Source organism: Aulonocara stuartgranti (assembly GCF_965226115.1).
Source record: "Aulonocara stuartgranti genome assembly, chromosome: 13".
In the NCBI taxonomy this organism is placed as follows: domain Eukaryota; kingdom Metazoa; phylum Chordata; class Actinopteri; order Cichliformes; family Cichlidae; genus Aulonocara; species Aulonocara stuartgranti.
The window spans coordinates 23,423,638-23,438,320 of record NC_138949.1 but is presented as its reverse complement, the minus strand read 5'-3'; the positions used below and the strand labels follow the sequence as shown (position 1 = coordinate 23,438,320).

General features: G+C 38.6%; 1 protein-coding gene across 2 annotated transcripts in view; it reads left to right on the top strand.

Moving 5' to 3' along the window:
- grid1a (glutamate receptor, ionotropic, delta 1a) overlaps positions 1 to 12,115 on the top strand; it is a 289,402-nt gene extending 277,287 nt beyond the window's left edge. The window contains exons 14-17 of one of the 2 annotated variants that reach the window (XM_082557583.1): positions 1,611 to 1,806; positions 4,915 to 5,081; positions 6,369 to 6,609; positions 11,218 to 12,115. In XM_082557583.1, the coding sequence (XP_082413709.1) occupies positions 1,611 to 1,806; positions 4,915 to 5,081; positions 6,369 to 6,609; positions 11,218 to 11,655 (1,042 nt within the window). In that variant the 3' untranslated portion in view covers positions 11,656 to 12,115. Of the gene's footprint in view, positions 1 to 1,610; positions 1,807 to 4,914; positions 5,082 to 6,368; positions 6,844 to 11,217 lie in introns of both variants that reach the window. The other variant, XM_082557584.1, reaches the window with a different exon arrangement.
- Positions 12,116 to 14,683: the final 2,568 nt, after the last annotated feature.

Below are 14,683 nucleotides of genomic sequence, written 5' to 3'. Positions count from 1 at the left end.
TAAATTAATAAAAAAAAAAATAAAATAAAAAAAAAAAGAATTAGTGTTTGCCACATTTTTTTTGATTTTGCTCTACCGGGTTGCAAACACAGGAATGCTTATATCCTATTTATATAGCAATATAATAGTTAATATCTAGATTAGCAATAAAGGGACATCTAATAAATTGGAATTGTCTGTGTCACTGTTATTGTGGATAATTATAACAATACAACATTAACAAAATAATGGAATCTTGTATCTGGTTTATCATCTGATAGTAATGAAATATGAATTTGTTGTGACACATGGACAAGTGTAATTTAATAGTTTTAATGTTAAGCATTTGTTCATGCATGTTTCTTGAATTAATACCAGAAGTATTTCCTACATCGGGGATTTATTGCATCATGCATGTGTGGAGAAATAGTGGAGCATGATTTTACAAGCTAACATACAGTTAGTTGTAGCAACTTTGCTGGCTGCAAACCTTAAGCCCATCTATGTTATTTATCATCATAACACACTTTATGTGAGTAGTTTATGACAGAAAAGGTATCCTTTGAAAACTAAACATTTTACCACAAGCATAGCCATCATAAAATAAAGTACAGCCCCTTTTAAGGTTTCATCTTTTTCTGTATCGGGACATGCAACAAATAATCTGGTCCTAGGCATGTCTTCAAATTAGTTACATGTAACTTCAGATGAAATACAAAACATGACAAATAAACGATGTCATTATTTATCTAAAAAATTAAGCCACGATTCAGAAGCAGTGTGTGAAAAACTTAAGCGCACCTTAAGAGGGCAATTAGCAGCCAATTGCTGCTAATGAAATACACTTGATTAGTTGAGCCTCACAAGTGTGGCCACCTCTATGGAGCAGAAAAAAAAAGTTTTATAGAAGTTTTGGCAGTTTGCTGCTTGGGAGCTTTCAGCTATTGTGATGCTGTTTCCATCAAAACCAATCATTTGTGAAAGTTTATTCACAAGAGGAAAACATTCAAGACAGTTGCCACTCTTTCCAGGACTGGATATCACAAGTGTAGCGCAAATCTACAACAAAATTGATTAAAAAAAAAAAAAAAACAGAACGACAATGCATAATGCTTCCTCCAAAACCATTACTTAAAGTTAAGGCTAGTAAAAGTCGTGTTGCAAGCTACTGAATCATGTGATGTAGTGATGCATTTTGGCCTAATTTTTGTTAAATAAATAAATTGCGTTGATCAAAACAGCCCTGATCCATCGAGACACGGAGTCCACTAGACTCCTGAAGGTGTGCTGTAGTATCTGCAGCCAAGATGTTAGCAGCACATTCTTTCTATCAGTTGAGACTTGAGATCCATGAATCGGACTTCTTTGTCCAGCACATTCCACAGATGCTCGACTGGATTGAGAGCTGAGTAATCCAAGTCAGTATCTCAAACACTTTGCTGGGGTTTTACAGATATCCCCTATAGATATCCAATATTTTTGCTTTTTATCTGTTGGTAAATAAAACCTCATGTTAACGTTAAGTAACATTAATGCTAATGTTATAATGTTTCAATTATCATGACAGTTACTGTATGTTTTCTTCTTTTATCTTTAAACAAAGCAAGTAATTCACTCATGTGACCATGCAGATCATTCCAGGACCTGTCCAAGCAGGTGGACCTAGTTTATGGGACGGTGAGAGACTCGGCTGTGTACGAGTATTTTAGGGCAAAAGGCACCAACCCTCTGGAGCAGGACAGCACATATGCTGAGCTGTGGAAAGTCATCAACAAAAACAATGGCTTTGAGAACTCTGTATCCAGCCCTTCAGAGGGTATCAAGAAGGTGAGTATTTATTTTTATCTTCATGAACAAAATGTTCAATTTCAAGGGGGAAAGAGCATTTTGTCTCTAAGAAAAAAAAGATGTTCTGTAAAAGTTTGCTTTACACAGGACGATGTTTTAACAATGCCTTAGCAATCTAACAGTTCATTTCAGGTCACCCTCAAAAAGGAAATGTATGCACAGCAAAATATTGACAAGAAGCAGGCATTGAAGGAGGATTTGTCTAGCCGCAAAAGAATAAATGAATTAATTAAAAACATCTGTAATGTCTTCAGCTCAATAAGGGATTGTCTTGCAATTCACTGCATTTTTTATCTCACACCACCGTGTAGAAACAAGCTGAGAATTAGTTAAAACAAATGCATGTCTGACTAACAGAAGCATGGAGGTAAAAAGTGATTCTTTTAATCTAACAAATTGCAAAGTTTTTCTAATTGTTCCCACAAACTGCCTGTGTGGCTAAATGAATAGTTTGTGCATTTTGTCATCTCGTTCTTTAACCCAGACACTAGACAATAATAATTAGATAATTTACAGTGGGGTCTGACATGTGCACTTGACACAAAACAGCTTTATTATTTGAGCTGATAATTGGATCGAGTGTAATCAGGCCAGGCAATGCAAGGATGCGTACATCACAGGAAAACTAGTCTCAGTTTAATTTGATGAGAGAAAGCAATTTTAGTCTGTTACTGATTTACTGCATTGCTCTTCATTCTTAAACAAAATACTGCAGTTTTTATATATGTGTACATATATAAATATTAGGGGTGCAACGATATTCGTATCGATATTGACCCGTTCGATACAGTGCTTTCAGTTCGGTACGCATATGTATCGAACAATACAACATTTGTAATTTATTTTATCAATTTTCCTTCTGACGATGCTGTCTGTGTTGAGCGCTCAGTGAATCTGCATTCGACTACTCCGCCTAGGCTCGACAGTGCAGCCTAGGCGGAGTAGTCGAATGCAGATTCACTGAGCGCTCAACACAGACAGCATAGTCAGAAGGAAGAGCGCAGGGCAAGCTAGCGAGACAGAAGTTAAGCTCTCCTTGTAACAGGCAAATTGAACCTCATTCAGATCTGGCGTTTGGAATTATTTTGGTTTTCATGTGACGTATGACCCTGAAGGTAAGCGAGTCATGGACTAAAGTAAAACAGTATGTTGGATGTGCCATGCAATGCTCAATTACATTGGTGTGAACTAGTGCGTTAGCGCAGTTAGCTCGTTAACGTGTTGGCCGTCTAGCCCCATGCACGGAGCGATCGGCGGTAGCTCGTTAACGGAGATTTGCCGTGTTGTGGCGTTAAGGTCATTTCAACGAGATTAACCTGAAAGCACTAGTGGGAACACAACGAATATGACTGCACATTTACGCTGACATCATCCTAGTGCAAAGACAAAAACAACAAGCATGCTACTAACTTTAGCCGAGTCATTTAGACAGCTGTTAGCACATGATTCTCCTTATGCTGCTGAGAATATAGCCCAGAAGAAGCGGATAGTATAGCTTTTATTTTGGAAAGAGCCATTTCTCTGTAATAAACTCTCTTTTCCAAAGATGAGTGATTCCTCAATCAGATACAGGGCTTGCAATATCGCTAGCCCGACATCCTGGAGCTAGTGATTTTTTCAGTCGGGCTACCAAAATCTATCTCTTCCCTGCCCGTCGGGCTACTGTAGGAAAAATATATGTCAATGCTTTTGCATTCTTTCAGAAATGTAGCTGGGTAATTATGTCATTGGCATCGGTGAGCCACTGTCAATATGTGACATATTGAAGTCGCGTTTGAATTTGCGCTTGTTTTTTTGCTTTCACTTTGCAATCGTGCGAACTGTGTATAGAGAGCGACAGCACTGATCTGTGAGTGATGATAATTTGTGCACCAATTCCTCTGACATCGTCTTATTAATCGTTAGCTTACTATGCAAACATGACAAGTGAAATCTCCCGCAGCAAGCTTAAACATGTGAGAGGTTGATCGCGCAGAGAATCGCTGAGCTTATGTGAGTGTGTGTAAAAGCATTTCAGTTCTGCTGAGCCAAATAAGACAGGTCAGGGTGAAGAAGTGACAGCCAAAGAAAAGCTTACCACAAAACGGAGAAGTTATGACAAATCAGACTATAAGGCAAAAAGAAAGTGCAGCTTTATGGTTTCATGGACAAAAGAATTTCTGTGGCTGCAATATGATGAGCTAAATAACCAGGGCTGCACATAAGTGGTCCGCAGGTGCGCATTCGCTGTCAAAATAAAAAACACGCACAAGGGTTAGGGTTAAATTTAAAAACTGTACTTTTGAGTTAAAATATATATTTATAATTTTAATAAATGACAAATTAAAAATGCATGAACATTTTTTTGTATCGAAAAAATATCGAACCGTGACACCAAAGTATCGAACCGAACCGTGAATTTTGTGTATCGTTGCACCCCTAATAAATATATAACCATAGTTTGATTGGAATGTGTGTATGCATAACCCAGTGGCTCTTTGTGTTGTTCATCTTAATTTATTACAGGGACAGTCTTTCTCTGGAAGATGTAGGATGTAGGACACCACAGGAGGCAAAAGTCAGGACTGTGTACAAAACAATGAATACATAAATAAAAATCCATACAGATTCAGCTGTGGCTCTTCTACATTTTCTACACAGTGATTTTCAAACTCCAGCTTATGATTGGGTGTCTCAAAATGTGTTATTAGGTGAAGATTGCAAATCCAGAAAAAAAGAATAAGGAATATTTGTTTTTTTCATAATGTTTTCAGTGTTTAGTGTGAGTGGGCAAATGTGCGGTAATTTCTATGCAAATATTTAGCTCCAGTGTGCAGACTGCTCATTGCTTTGTCTGAGTAAAATATCCTCCCGTGCGCTTCTCTAGTAAAATAGTCTACTCTTAACCTTAAAAGAAGCGTAATGCAAATTGCATTTACACTGTATCTAATCAGTTTTTGTTTGTTTATACAAAGCATTCTCGATCGCTGATGATTAAAGAAAATGTTTTTAAAAGTCATTTAAGATTTCTCCACTAAGCAGTTAAGCATGTCTTTATGTAATTACCACGTGCGTCTCTTTTTGTGTTTGTGATGGAAACTTTTGCAGGCAAAGCGAGAGTCATATGCCTTTCTGTGGGACATGGCAGTGGTAGAGTATGCTGCCCTGACAGACGATGACTGCACGTTAACTATAGCAGGAAACAGCATGAGCACCAGAGGCTATGGCATGGCCCTGCAGCACGGCAGTCCTTACAGAGACATTTTCTCACAGAAGTATGTATACGATGCATTTTTACAGCAGAGAAGCCAATGATGCAATAATGCTGTAACATCTAACGTGTTCAGTACCTTAAAACTTCATTTTTATTGGTCTGGGCATCAGTTCTTTTGGTTATGGTAGAGGTTTATTTATAATATACTCATCTTCATTTAAGGGATTATTCTAAATAGATGATCAAACTAATTGTGCATATTTCTTACGTGGACAACTATGGCAAGTGTAGCAGAGCAAGGTTGAATTGCAAAGTTGGTCTCTATACTGTTGGCCTCTATCTGAAGCATATTTTTACTATTTGTCTGTTGCATTTGGCTCAAGGACAGACAAGTAATTTCACGTCTTAAAATTTGAAAGCAGGGCAGGAAACTTTCTCCCCAGGAATAAAAACGCTCCCGACTTCCATGGCACTCTCTGTTTGTCAATGAAAATTAATATTTAATTAGATGTGAAAACATGAACTCTCGACAAGCACCAACTCAAAAAGAAAGACTGATTAATCTGCCACAAACACTGCTTCAGTGAAAGATGGGAATATTTGAACATAGGGTGAGGCTGAGACACTTCATGAGTATAAAAGTATATAAATAACTCTGGCAGTATATCTGCTTATGCCTTTTTGCAATGAATGAATGTGTAGGCTTCTGCAAAATGCATAAATGTCAGTCACTGTTGAACAGTTTGAGCAATGACTGTGCAAAAAGTTAACTGTTCCAGTGGGACACCCTAACTGCTTCGCCTGTGTTTGTGATCAGCCATCATCATTCTCCCCAGCATACATCTATTCCTTACCCTGTAATTTGTGCACTAACTAATGGGCCAACTCTCGTATTTGATCATCTTTGTTTCTGTGCTTATACGGTTTGATATGATACTGATTACTCCTAAGCTCTGATTTTCTTTGCTTCATTTTTATAGAACCGAACTTTTGATTCTTGATTACAATCAGTGTCACATCTTGCGCTCTGTAAACTAAGAACTGCAGTGTTTAATAGCTTTACCCTCTATGGGATTTTAATGAGGTTACAATGAAATGCTAATACATGCAATACATTAACCATGTTTTGTTTTATGTTATTTACTCTCATTTCGTGAGCTACACAATATCGTTGAATTATTGTTACATGATAATATTGTGGTGAAAATTCTCTGCTCTTCTGCCTTTATCATTCTGTTACCTAGGACTTAATCAGAATCAGTGTTAGCAAAGGATTTGTCTTGTGGTTATTACATGAAGATTTCCACCTACTGTGTTGAAAGAACTACTTAGTCTTTTCTCTGAGCAGGATTTTGGAGCTTCAAGAAAAGGGGGATCTTGACATCTTGAAGCAGAAGTGGTGGCCAAAGAAAGGTCGTTGTGACCTGCAGAGCCACACAGAAGCCCAGCCAGAGGGACGGGCGCTGCGTCTCCACAGCTTTGCCGGCGTCTTCTGCATCCTTGCCGCAGGGTTGCTACTGGCCCTCCTAGTAGCTGCACTGGAGACGTGGTGGAACAGCAACCACTGCCGACGAGAGCAGCCCAAAGAGGTGACCACTGACAACTCGTCGGGCCAGGGCCCAGGCCCGGGCCTTCTAACCCAGAACCTGGCCATGGTGGCCACCACGGGTCCCCCTGCCCCACCAAGGCCCCGGTCGAGACCCAGACCCCCGGGCCCCCCGGTCCTGCCCAGAGATGCCACTGCCACACTCTACTTTATGGATCCAGCAGGCGCTGACACCAGCCCCGATTTAGTAGAGCTGCAGTACACCCAGTTATAATAGGTGTGCCCCTGATGATAGTCCAGACATCATGTGATCAATCTACTCATTCCTTCTCATGTTGGGAGAGAGGTTGGGGTGCTTTGTAAGGGACTTCTCTGAGGCTTCTCTCTCATGCTGACACAAAGAATCCTTAATTGCCAAAAAAAATTAAAAATCCGTCACTGGTGCTCACATGAGAGACCCGCAGTGAAAAGATAACATGCAAATTTAATACCACATACTGAAATTGTACTTCTGAGTCGATAAGTGCTTCAGTTGTACAATAGCTCTCTTTAGCTAATCCATTCAAGTCTTAATGCTTTAGAGCTCAGACTTTATCTTGCTGCTGTCGACTGGGCAGCCCCTCTGCATGAGGCGTCCAGACAACTAAGGCTTGACATGGATCCCTAAACTAAAGTGTGAGCAAATGCAGATAGTAAAGAATCTGAGCCTTGACCTGCCTGTTTGACTTGACAGTCCAACAATACTGGATGAGAATACCCATTTAAGACCCAGTCCTGCCCTGGAAAACACACAGTAAATCAAACTCCATCCAAGCTGCTTTTTCGTGCATATGAGAGTTTGAGTTACTGCTGATGATTTCTATTTCACAGTCTTTGTGTGTACAGCAGTAGCTGCTCTCTTAATAACCACATATTGCTGTCATGTGAGATTCATTACACAAACATCGCTGCCATTATTTAAAAAGACAAGATGTGCTAACTCTAATCGTGGTTGTGTGCTTTATTGCTGTTGATATGTTGGAAAGATGTTTCCACCCAAAATCTTTTGACTGTAAAACACACACGCTCTGTAGTCTTGAAATGTGACTGTGTGGAAATTTAAGGCAGAAAGAAAGAAGCACATAAAGATGCTGGGCAGCATATCCGATGTATAGGGAGCAGTAAATAAAGAATTGTAGCAGTTCAAGGAGATTTCTAGAGGCTTGTATTTCCTACTCCAATTGCGCATGCAAATGCAACAGTTTACAACTCATTCAAAATCTGTTACATGTATGCAGGTAACAGTGAGGTGGGAAAGGTGCAGACAAATTATTTTAATAAATTTACTATTCTGTAACACAGTTTAAACTGAAACAAACAGGAAGACAAATTAAAGAAACAAGAACTGTTGACAATAATAAAAAGTAAAATGTACTCTCACAACTGGTACAGTCCAGGAAAACAAACAAACAAACCAAAAAAAAGGCCATAAAATGAGCTAGCATTTTATGACAGTAGAGTATGATATCATGAACACAGGATTGGCTACAGCAGTAATGAACAGCAGGACGCAAAGAACAAAATCTTATCTATAGGACCCAAACTGCTTCTTAAGATAAGTGACAGCATGTCTCACAGCTCCCTTCTAGACTGCGAAAAGCATGTAGTTTTTCTTGGTTTCTTGGATTCAATGATGGCAGGTTTTCATGGCAGAACAAAAAAGTAACTAATAAGTACCCAAATGGTGAAGTAGTTGATCCAAACCAAACACAGTGAGGATTTTTGTGTTTGCTCTTCACAAATATTAGTTTTGCCGTTTTTAGAACATAATTGGATTGTCTTTCGAGTTTTAAAGTCTTTCCAAGATTTAACATTATGTCGAGTTGTATAATTCACTTAAACTTTCTGGTATTTGTTAGATTAAACTACTAAAACAAATATGATGTTTACTTTGAGATGTGGTTAAAAAAATCCGCTCAGCAGTCATGAAATCAAGCTGACCACTGCACAAACTTTAATTGCCTTTCATGCCTACAGGGAGTGATTAAAATTCAAAAGACTTGGGTGGACTATTACTTTATATTGTAAATTGTTTTAAGCAGTGCTCTGTGGCCCCATGACAGCATTAGAATACAATATGTGGGCATTATGACAGCCATTTAAAGCAAAACTCTGCTGCAAGCCTGAACACACCAGCCAATTAGTTTGACATTATGGAAATACACTTAATTGCTTAGTTGTCAATAATTACAGAAACGTGATGGCACAACAATTTTCCTTTAAAAATGAAAAATTCCTTTCTTTTAGAACACAGGTTAGCTACAGAAAAAACAGCGAGTCTTGGCTTACTCTCATTACTGCTCATATGTGCAAAATCACATTTGGATTCATCAAACATTTGCACCAGGTACTGTGCATATGTCAGTGAATCAGGGTCAGTCTAAAGCCACAGGATCGTGCTCACTACATGCACTCTGCATACTGCCGCACACCAGTTTCTTCATGTAGGGAAACATAGTTAACATCGAGGTGAACAATGGAGAATGGGATGTAGTTGTTTTAAGAAAAAGCGTCACCGCTAAGGCAAAAGTCTAATAACAATTAAATACTGAATTAATACATGAAATTCAAAAAATCTTCTAGCCATGCAGTTTTCAATACTAAATTACTGACCAAATAGATCAAATAAGTCTTGTTTATTTCAGTCACACGATGCCAAATTATATTCTTTAACATCATCTTGGATATGGCATCTATATTAAAAAGAATCTGGTCTGTACTACAAAGCAAGTTTAGAGGTTTAGCAACATAACAGAGGTTTTAACCTGGGTTTTTATTGTTATAAAGGCCATTTACTTCTTACTTGGCAACTTACGTAGCACACCTAACCTGCTGAATAACAGGTTATATTCATAATAAGTTCACCACCTACTCATCAATCACTTCTCTAAAAAATAGTGTGTCCATTCCTGGGAAAGTTGGACCTCAGTGTGCAGGCAGTAAAAAAACCCCAAGTTTAGTAATTTCTGGTTTTATATAAAACTTGCATAGCAACACTTACGCTTTTGAGCTGTTTTTTGTTATATAATTTTTTTTACTTGCTCTTAGACCCTTTAATGACAGGGGGGCTGTAGCTTCAAATAATACTTTACTTACCGTTTTATTCACATAAAAAAAAAACCCCTGAAATAATAGAATATGCAGTTGTAGTTATATGTTTGTCAGGCTTTTCTCAACCCTTGTCTTAATAATAGAGGTGTGAGCCTGATAAGTTTATTAATTTACACAGTCGGCATCTATGTCACATTTTTCCAGTCTGACAAAAATGTTTTGAGCACACAAATATCCATACAGCTCTGCTATCGCACACACAAACACACCCTGCTGCTTACAGCAGCTGCGCTCATTTAAGCCAGAATTATATGTTTAACCACTTTGTATTTTTCTAAAATTGTAGTTTGATTGCCATAAAAATAATACTAAAAATGATAATAATTATTATTATCATAAAATTGTTATTACAGTGTTGCCTTACGATACAAAATTAAAAACAAGATCAATTATAAAAACACAATTTATGCATTTCTCCTGCAGGTAGACCTGTTTATGTTTCTAATTACCAACACTGACACCTGTCTCATCTAACTTTCAGAAAATATATCAATAAGAGTATTTCCACAAATTGTCAAACTATTCCTTTTATTAGCCAAGTAGTAATTTATTACAATTATATGTCAATGTCCGGATTCACGGGGATCATTTTGGTTATGTATCGTTGTCTATGGTCTCCAGCAGGTGACTAAGGATTACGCTCTGCAAAGGGTTTCTGGATCATTGACATATAATGACATAACAAGCTCCTTACCAGAAGGGAGGCGGGACATTTGGACTGACAGAGAGACAGACTGGGAGGAGGCCGTGGCTCTTGACACAGGTCAGGAGAGGCCTGACACACTGTACTGGATGGTCATTGGCTGTGACAGGGCGAAAGGGCGGGGCATGGGGCCCGACAGGGGTAGATTGTAGTTGCTTCATCCGTCATATCACCCCCATGGTCTCTCCTGCTATTTGCCTGTCTAGTTTTGTCTGTCATCAGTCTGCCTCAACTTAAATGGGTGCATGATTATAGAATAACATTCAAAAGCAAGCATGAAAACCTTTTTTAGAAAATGTGTGTCTGATAAACAGTTATGTGCTTATTTGGCTTCTCTCTCCCCAGTCCCATATGTATGTTCCCCCTCTAAAAAAAAGGAATATTTGAAAAGATTCTTCAAAGTAATGTGGCTTACTTCAATTAACTGACATTACCTAATTCGTCTCCATTTACACTTTAGTGTCTCACATAGTCTGTGCATCCATTAGAGCCTGTCTTGTTAACAGCTGATTTTTTTGAAGATTGAAGATTACTAACTATAAAGCTTATGATGAAAGGACTATTATAACCTGTCTTTCTCTGTCTTCTTTCACTCTCTATTCTCTTCTCATTTCTTCTTTTAATCTTTTAACCCCTTTTCACTTTGCATTCATTTTCACTTGTTTTTTTTATCACACTCCTCTTTGATTACATTCATGCTCTCCATTCCATTAAAACCTCTCTCCACTGTCTTTTCTACTGCCTTCTTTTATTCTATGCACGCTCTTTGGCTCTGCCTTCCTTTCAATCTATTTTTAGGACAAAGAAGTGAACCTGGAACAGGTCCACCAACGTTTGAACAGCCTCCTGGACGAGGACTTAGCCCACAAGCAGCTGCCAGGTCAGTCTATAGAGATCTCTGCCCTGGACATTGGCAGCATGCAACCCAGCCAGTCTCTGGAGGCTTTGTCTGTTCGGGATTACCCAGCCCATCGCGGACCACCGCCACTCTCTGTGACCACCTTCCTCCAGGAGGGTCATGGGGCAGGAAGGACACTGGGCGCGTCCGCTGGCAGGACCTTGCCCCTGCCTCTGAGCAGTGCCACCATGCCCTCTATTCGCTGCAAACACAGGGCACCCAACGGAGGGCTCTTCCGGCAGAGCCCAGTCAAGACACCCATGCCAATGTCCTACCAACCAGTGCCAGGAGGACCCATCCCAGAAGCCAGTGAGGCCAGCCACGGGACATCCATTTAAGCAAGCCGAACATTCACAGACACTCGAGCTCAAACAGAATAGCGAAGAGCTAAACAGAGTGCCGGCCGTGTGACGAGCTATAAATAAAATGCTAAAAAAAGGATTTTTACTACCAATGAGACAACACACGAAAAGACACAAAGACTTTAATGTACATATTTGTAAGTACAAAGCGAGAGAAGCAACATTAAAAAGTGTATTTTGAATATTCTCAACAGTTGAGTTTAAAAAACAAAAAAGTATTAAAAAATGACCGAATGGCTTTGTAAATTTTGTTCTAAATGAATAAAGGTGACAATTCTTTGTGGTTGTTTTCTAAGTGCCAAGTTCAAAGATGTTTTCTTTCAGATCATTAACTGAATGTACTGTGAGAATTCATGACAGACATTTCACACTTAAAACACAATGGAAGAACTGATTTGTTTCATATGAAAAAAATAAAAAGTATAATACAAAAACATCCAGATTTGCGTTTGAATATATTATTGGAATATCATTGTCACATTGTCTGTATGTTTAAGTGATCACTGACAGAATTGTGCTTAATGGAAAAAATACTGAAGAACTAGAAACAATAAATTAGTTTTTAGATCAATATTATCATTATTATTTTTACTGGATTTTTCCATAAAATAAACTGGATTTAAGAAAAACTATCTGCAGTAATTTATACTTGACGGGATAGTGTTCACCCTTTTTTGTGTGTATGTAGAAAGACAGTCAAGTCAGATACCGGGTTAAAGATGTGCAGGTACAAGCTAAAGTGTCTTAAATAGTAAACCTTGTGTGATATTTGCTCATTCGATGTGTAGAAGTTGCACCTGCGGTCTACCTGAACAAATGGCGTTGAGTTCAACCAGTATGTGGCGATAACGCTAAAAGAGAAAACGTAAATATTATATTGGCAGCCTTGTGAATCTTTCATTTTCCAGGCATAATCTTATTCCCATAACATGGAATTGAAATAAGCAGCAACAGATAAACTTTGTAAATTCTGGCATTTTTGCCAGTTTCAAGAACTACCCGCATATACAGATGTAATGTAAAAATTGTATTTTCATAATAAAAAAACAATTACTAAACTTTGCAATTCCCCAAGTGCACAAAGTTACAGGATACCTTACAAAAGTGGGTCCAGCAGACTCCTTCATAATGTCCTCCCGATTTCCATACACCTGTGGTCCTCAGGGGTCAAAAATGTTCCCACTTCATTTGACTGTTTTTTTAAAGTATAAATTGTCAATCAATTCAGTGTTACATCTTAGTTTTACTTAAGACCAACACATTAACACAAAATTTACCCTACATTATACATTTTAGGGCCACCAGGCCTTGTTTACATAAAGTGCACTCAGTTTTTGAGCGAAAATAAAACGAGACAATAAAATATTTAATTGTTTAGATAATTTTGACTTTTTGTCTAACTACAGAGTGCTGTATTTTGAACTTTAGTAAGAAAGGGGTTTTTTTTAAGCCCCTCAGGGGTCAAAAATGTCCCCATCTGGTTTGATTGACACTTAATTAATATGAAGTGGATTTTTCCCCCACTTTTAATTAAAACTTAATTCAAACAGTTTGACACTATTTCTTTATTCCATTTTAAATTTAAGTCTGATAAAACCTAATTTAAATGAACTTGTCCTTTGTCTTGGGGTAAAAAAAATAAATCATCAGTTATTGTGATTATCATTTCACAACCAGAGTTGGTTGCTTTAACAGTAAACAAGTTGTTACAGGTGATTGTTTTCTTTTGGAAACCTTCTGCAATGTTAGGGACAACTCGCGTGTCCTGACTGCAGGCCAGATGGTTTGCCATCATACACTAGCATGTTCCATGTACAGCTGGACCTGGCATCACATACTGCTCATGTTTTTATCTCATAGTTCCCCGGTTGGGATGTTCTGTTGGAATGGACAGAATCCTCTGAAGGGGACTAGGCGCTCACACACAGTCACATCAGTACCTGGATCTTACATCAACAGCAGGAGAAACACCCACTTGTTCCAAACTCCTCAAATGGGAGCACGCTTGTGTCATGAACGACGATCATCTATTGTGTCTTTATCAAGAAATTATATCCTTTTTGCGATTCTGTGATTAATCTTGTGTCAGCATGAAAACTTCTCTACCAGACTCAGGATGTCATAAACTGGCCGTAGCAACTTTACTGGATGCACGGCAGTAAGAATCAACACACCCACATATGCCTACAGCTGCATTCGATCCATTATTCTTCCTCTCTTGTTGCCCCTCCTTGTTTGTCATTGCGTTGGCTGTAGAGCAGGTCATCTACTAATTGGATGGTTGTTGGTTCAATCTCTGTGTGCTCTAGTCTGGAGTTCTTACCAAGGTGTCCTTGGGCAACTTACTGAACCCCAACTTGGTCTCTGATGCATCCATTGGCATTTGAACGTTAAAAAGCAGAATACAAGCAGAATGCATGGTGTATAATGCTTTCAGTGCTCGAGTAGAAAAGCCACTGAAGGAGTATGGGACCTGGCATATGTGCTTGGACCGTGATAGATTGTCTTTCTCTGTGGCACATGAGAGAGTCATGCATCGTCTGTCACTGGGAAGGATAGAAGAACAGATCAATGTTTCCTCACATTACTGCAAATATTCCTCTGTCTCAGCTGACTCCTCTTTCTTGCTTGATTCTTTGTGTTCATCATAATTGAAATGGAAGATGTGCAGTCCTCTGACACATCTTCTATTTCAGTTTCACATTCTGAAAATTCAAGAAACTTCAAGAAGCCCAGTCACTTTCTTTCCAAGCTCCTCAGACTACCATGTCCTGGATGCCTGAGAACCTACTTGAACATAGTTCAGATTCTTCATCACTTTCCTTCACTTCATAGCCTTCTTCCACTTCTGCAGGTGGGTGATGTGCTTTTTCAGAGAAAGGGTAGCATGTGATCTAAATATTGACAATATTTTCTATATCTTCTAACCCTGGATCTTCCTGAACATTGATTCTTCTTTCTGATTATACTAGATGACAATATATGCATTGTTCTACTGGTCATT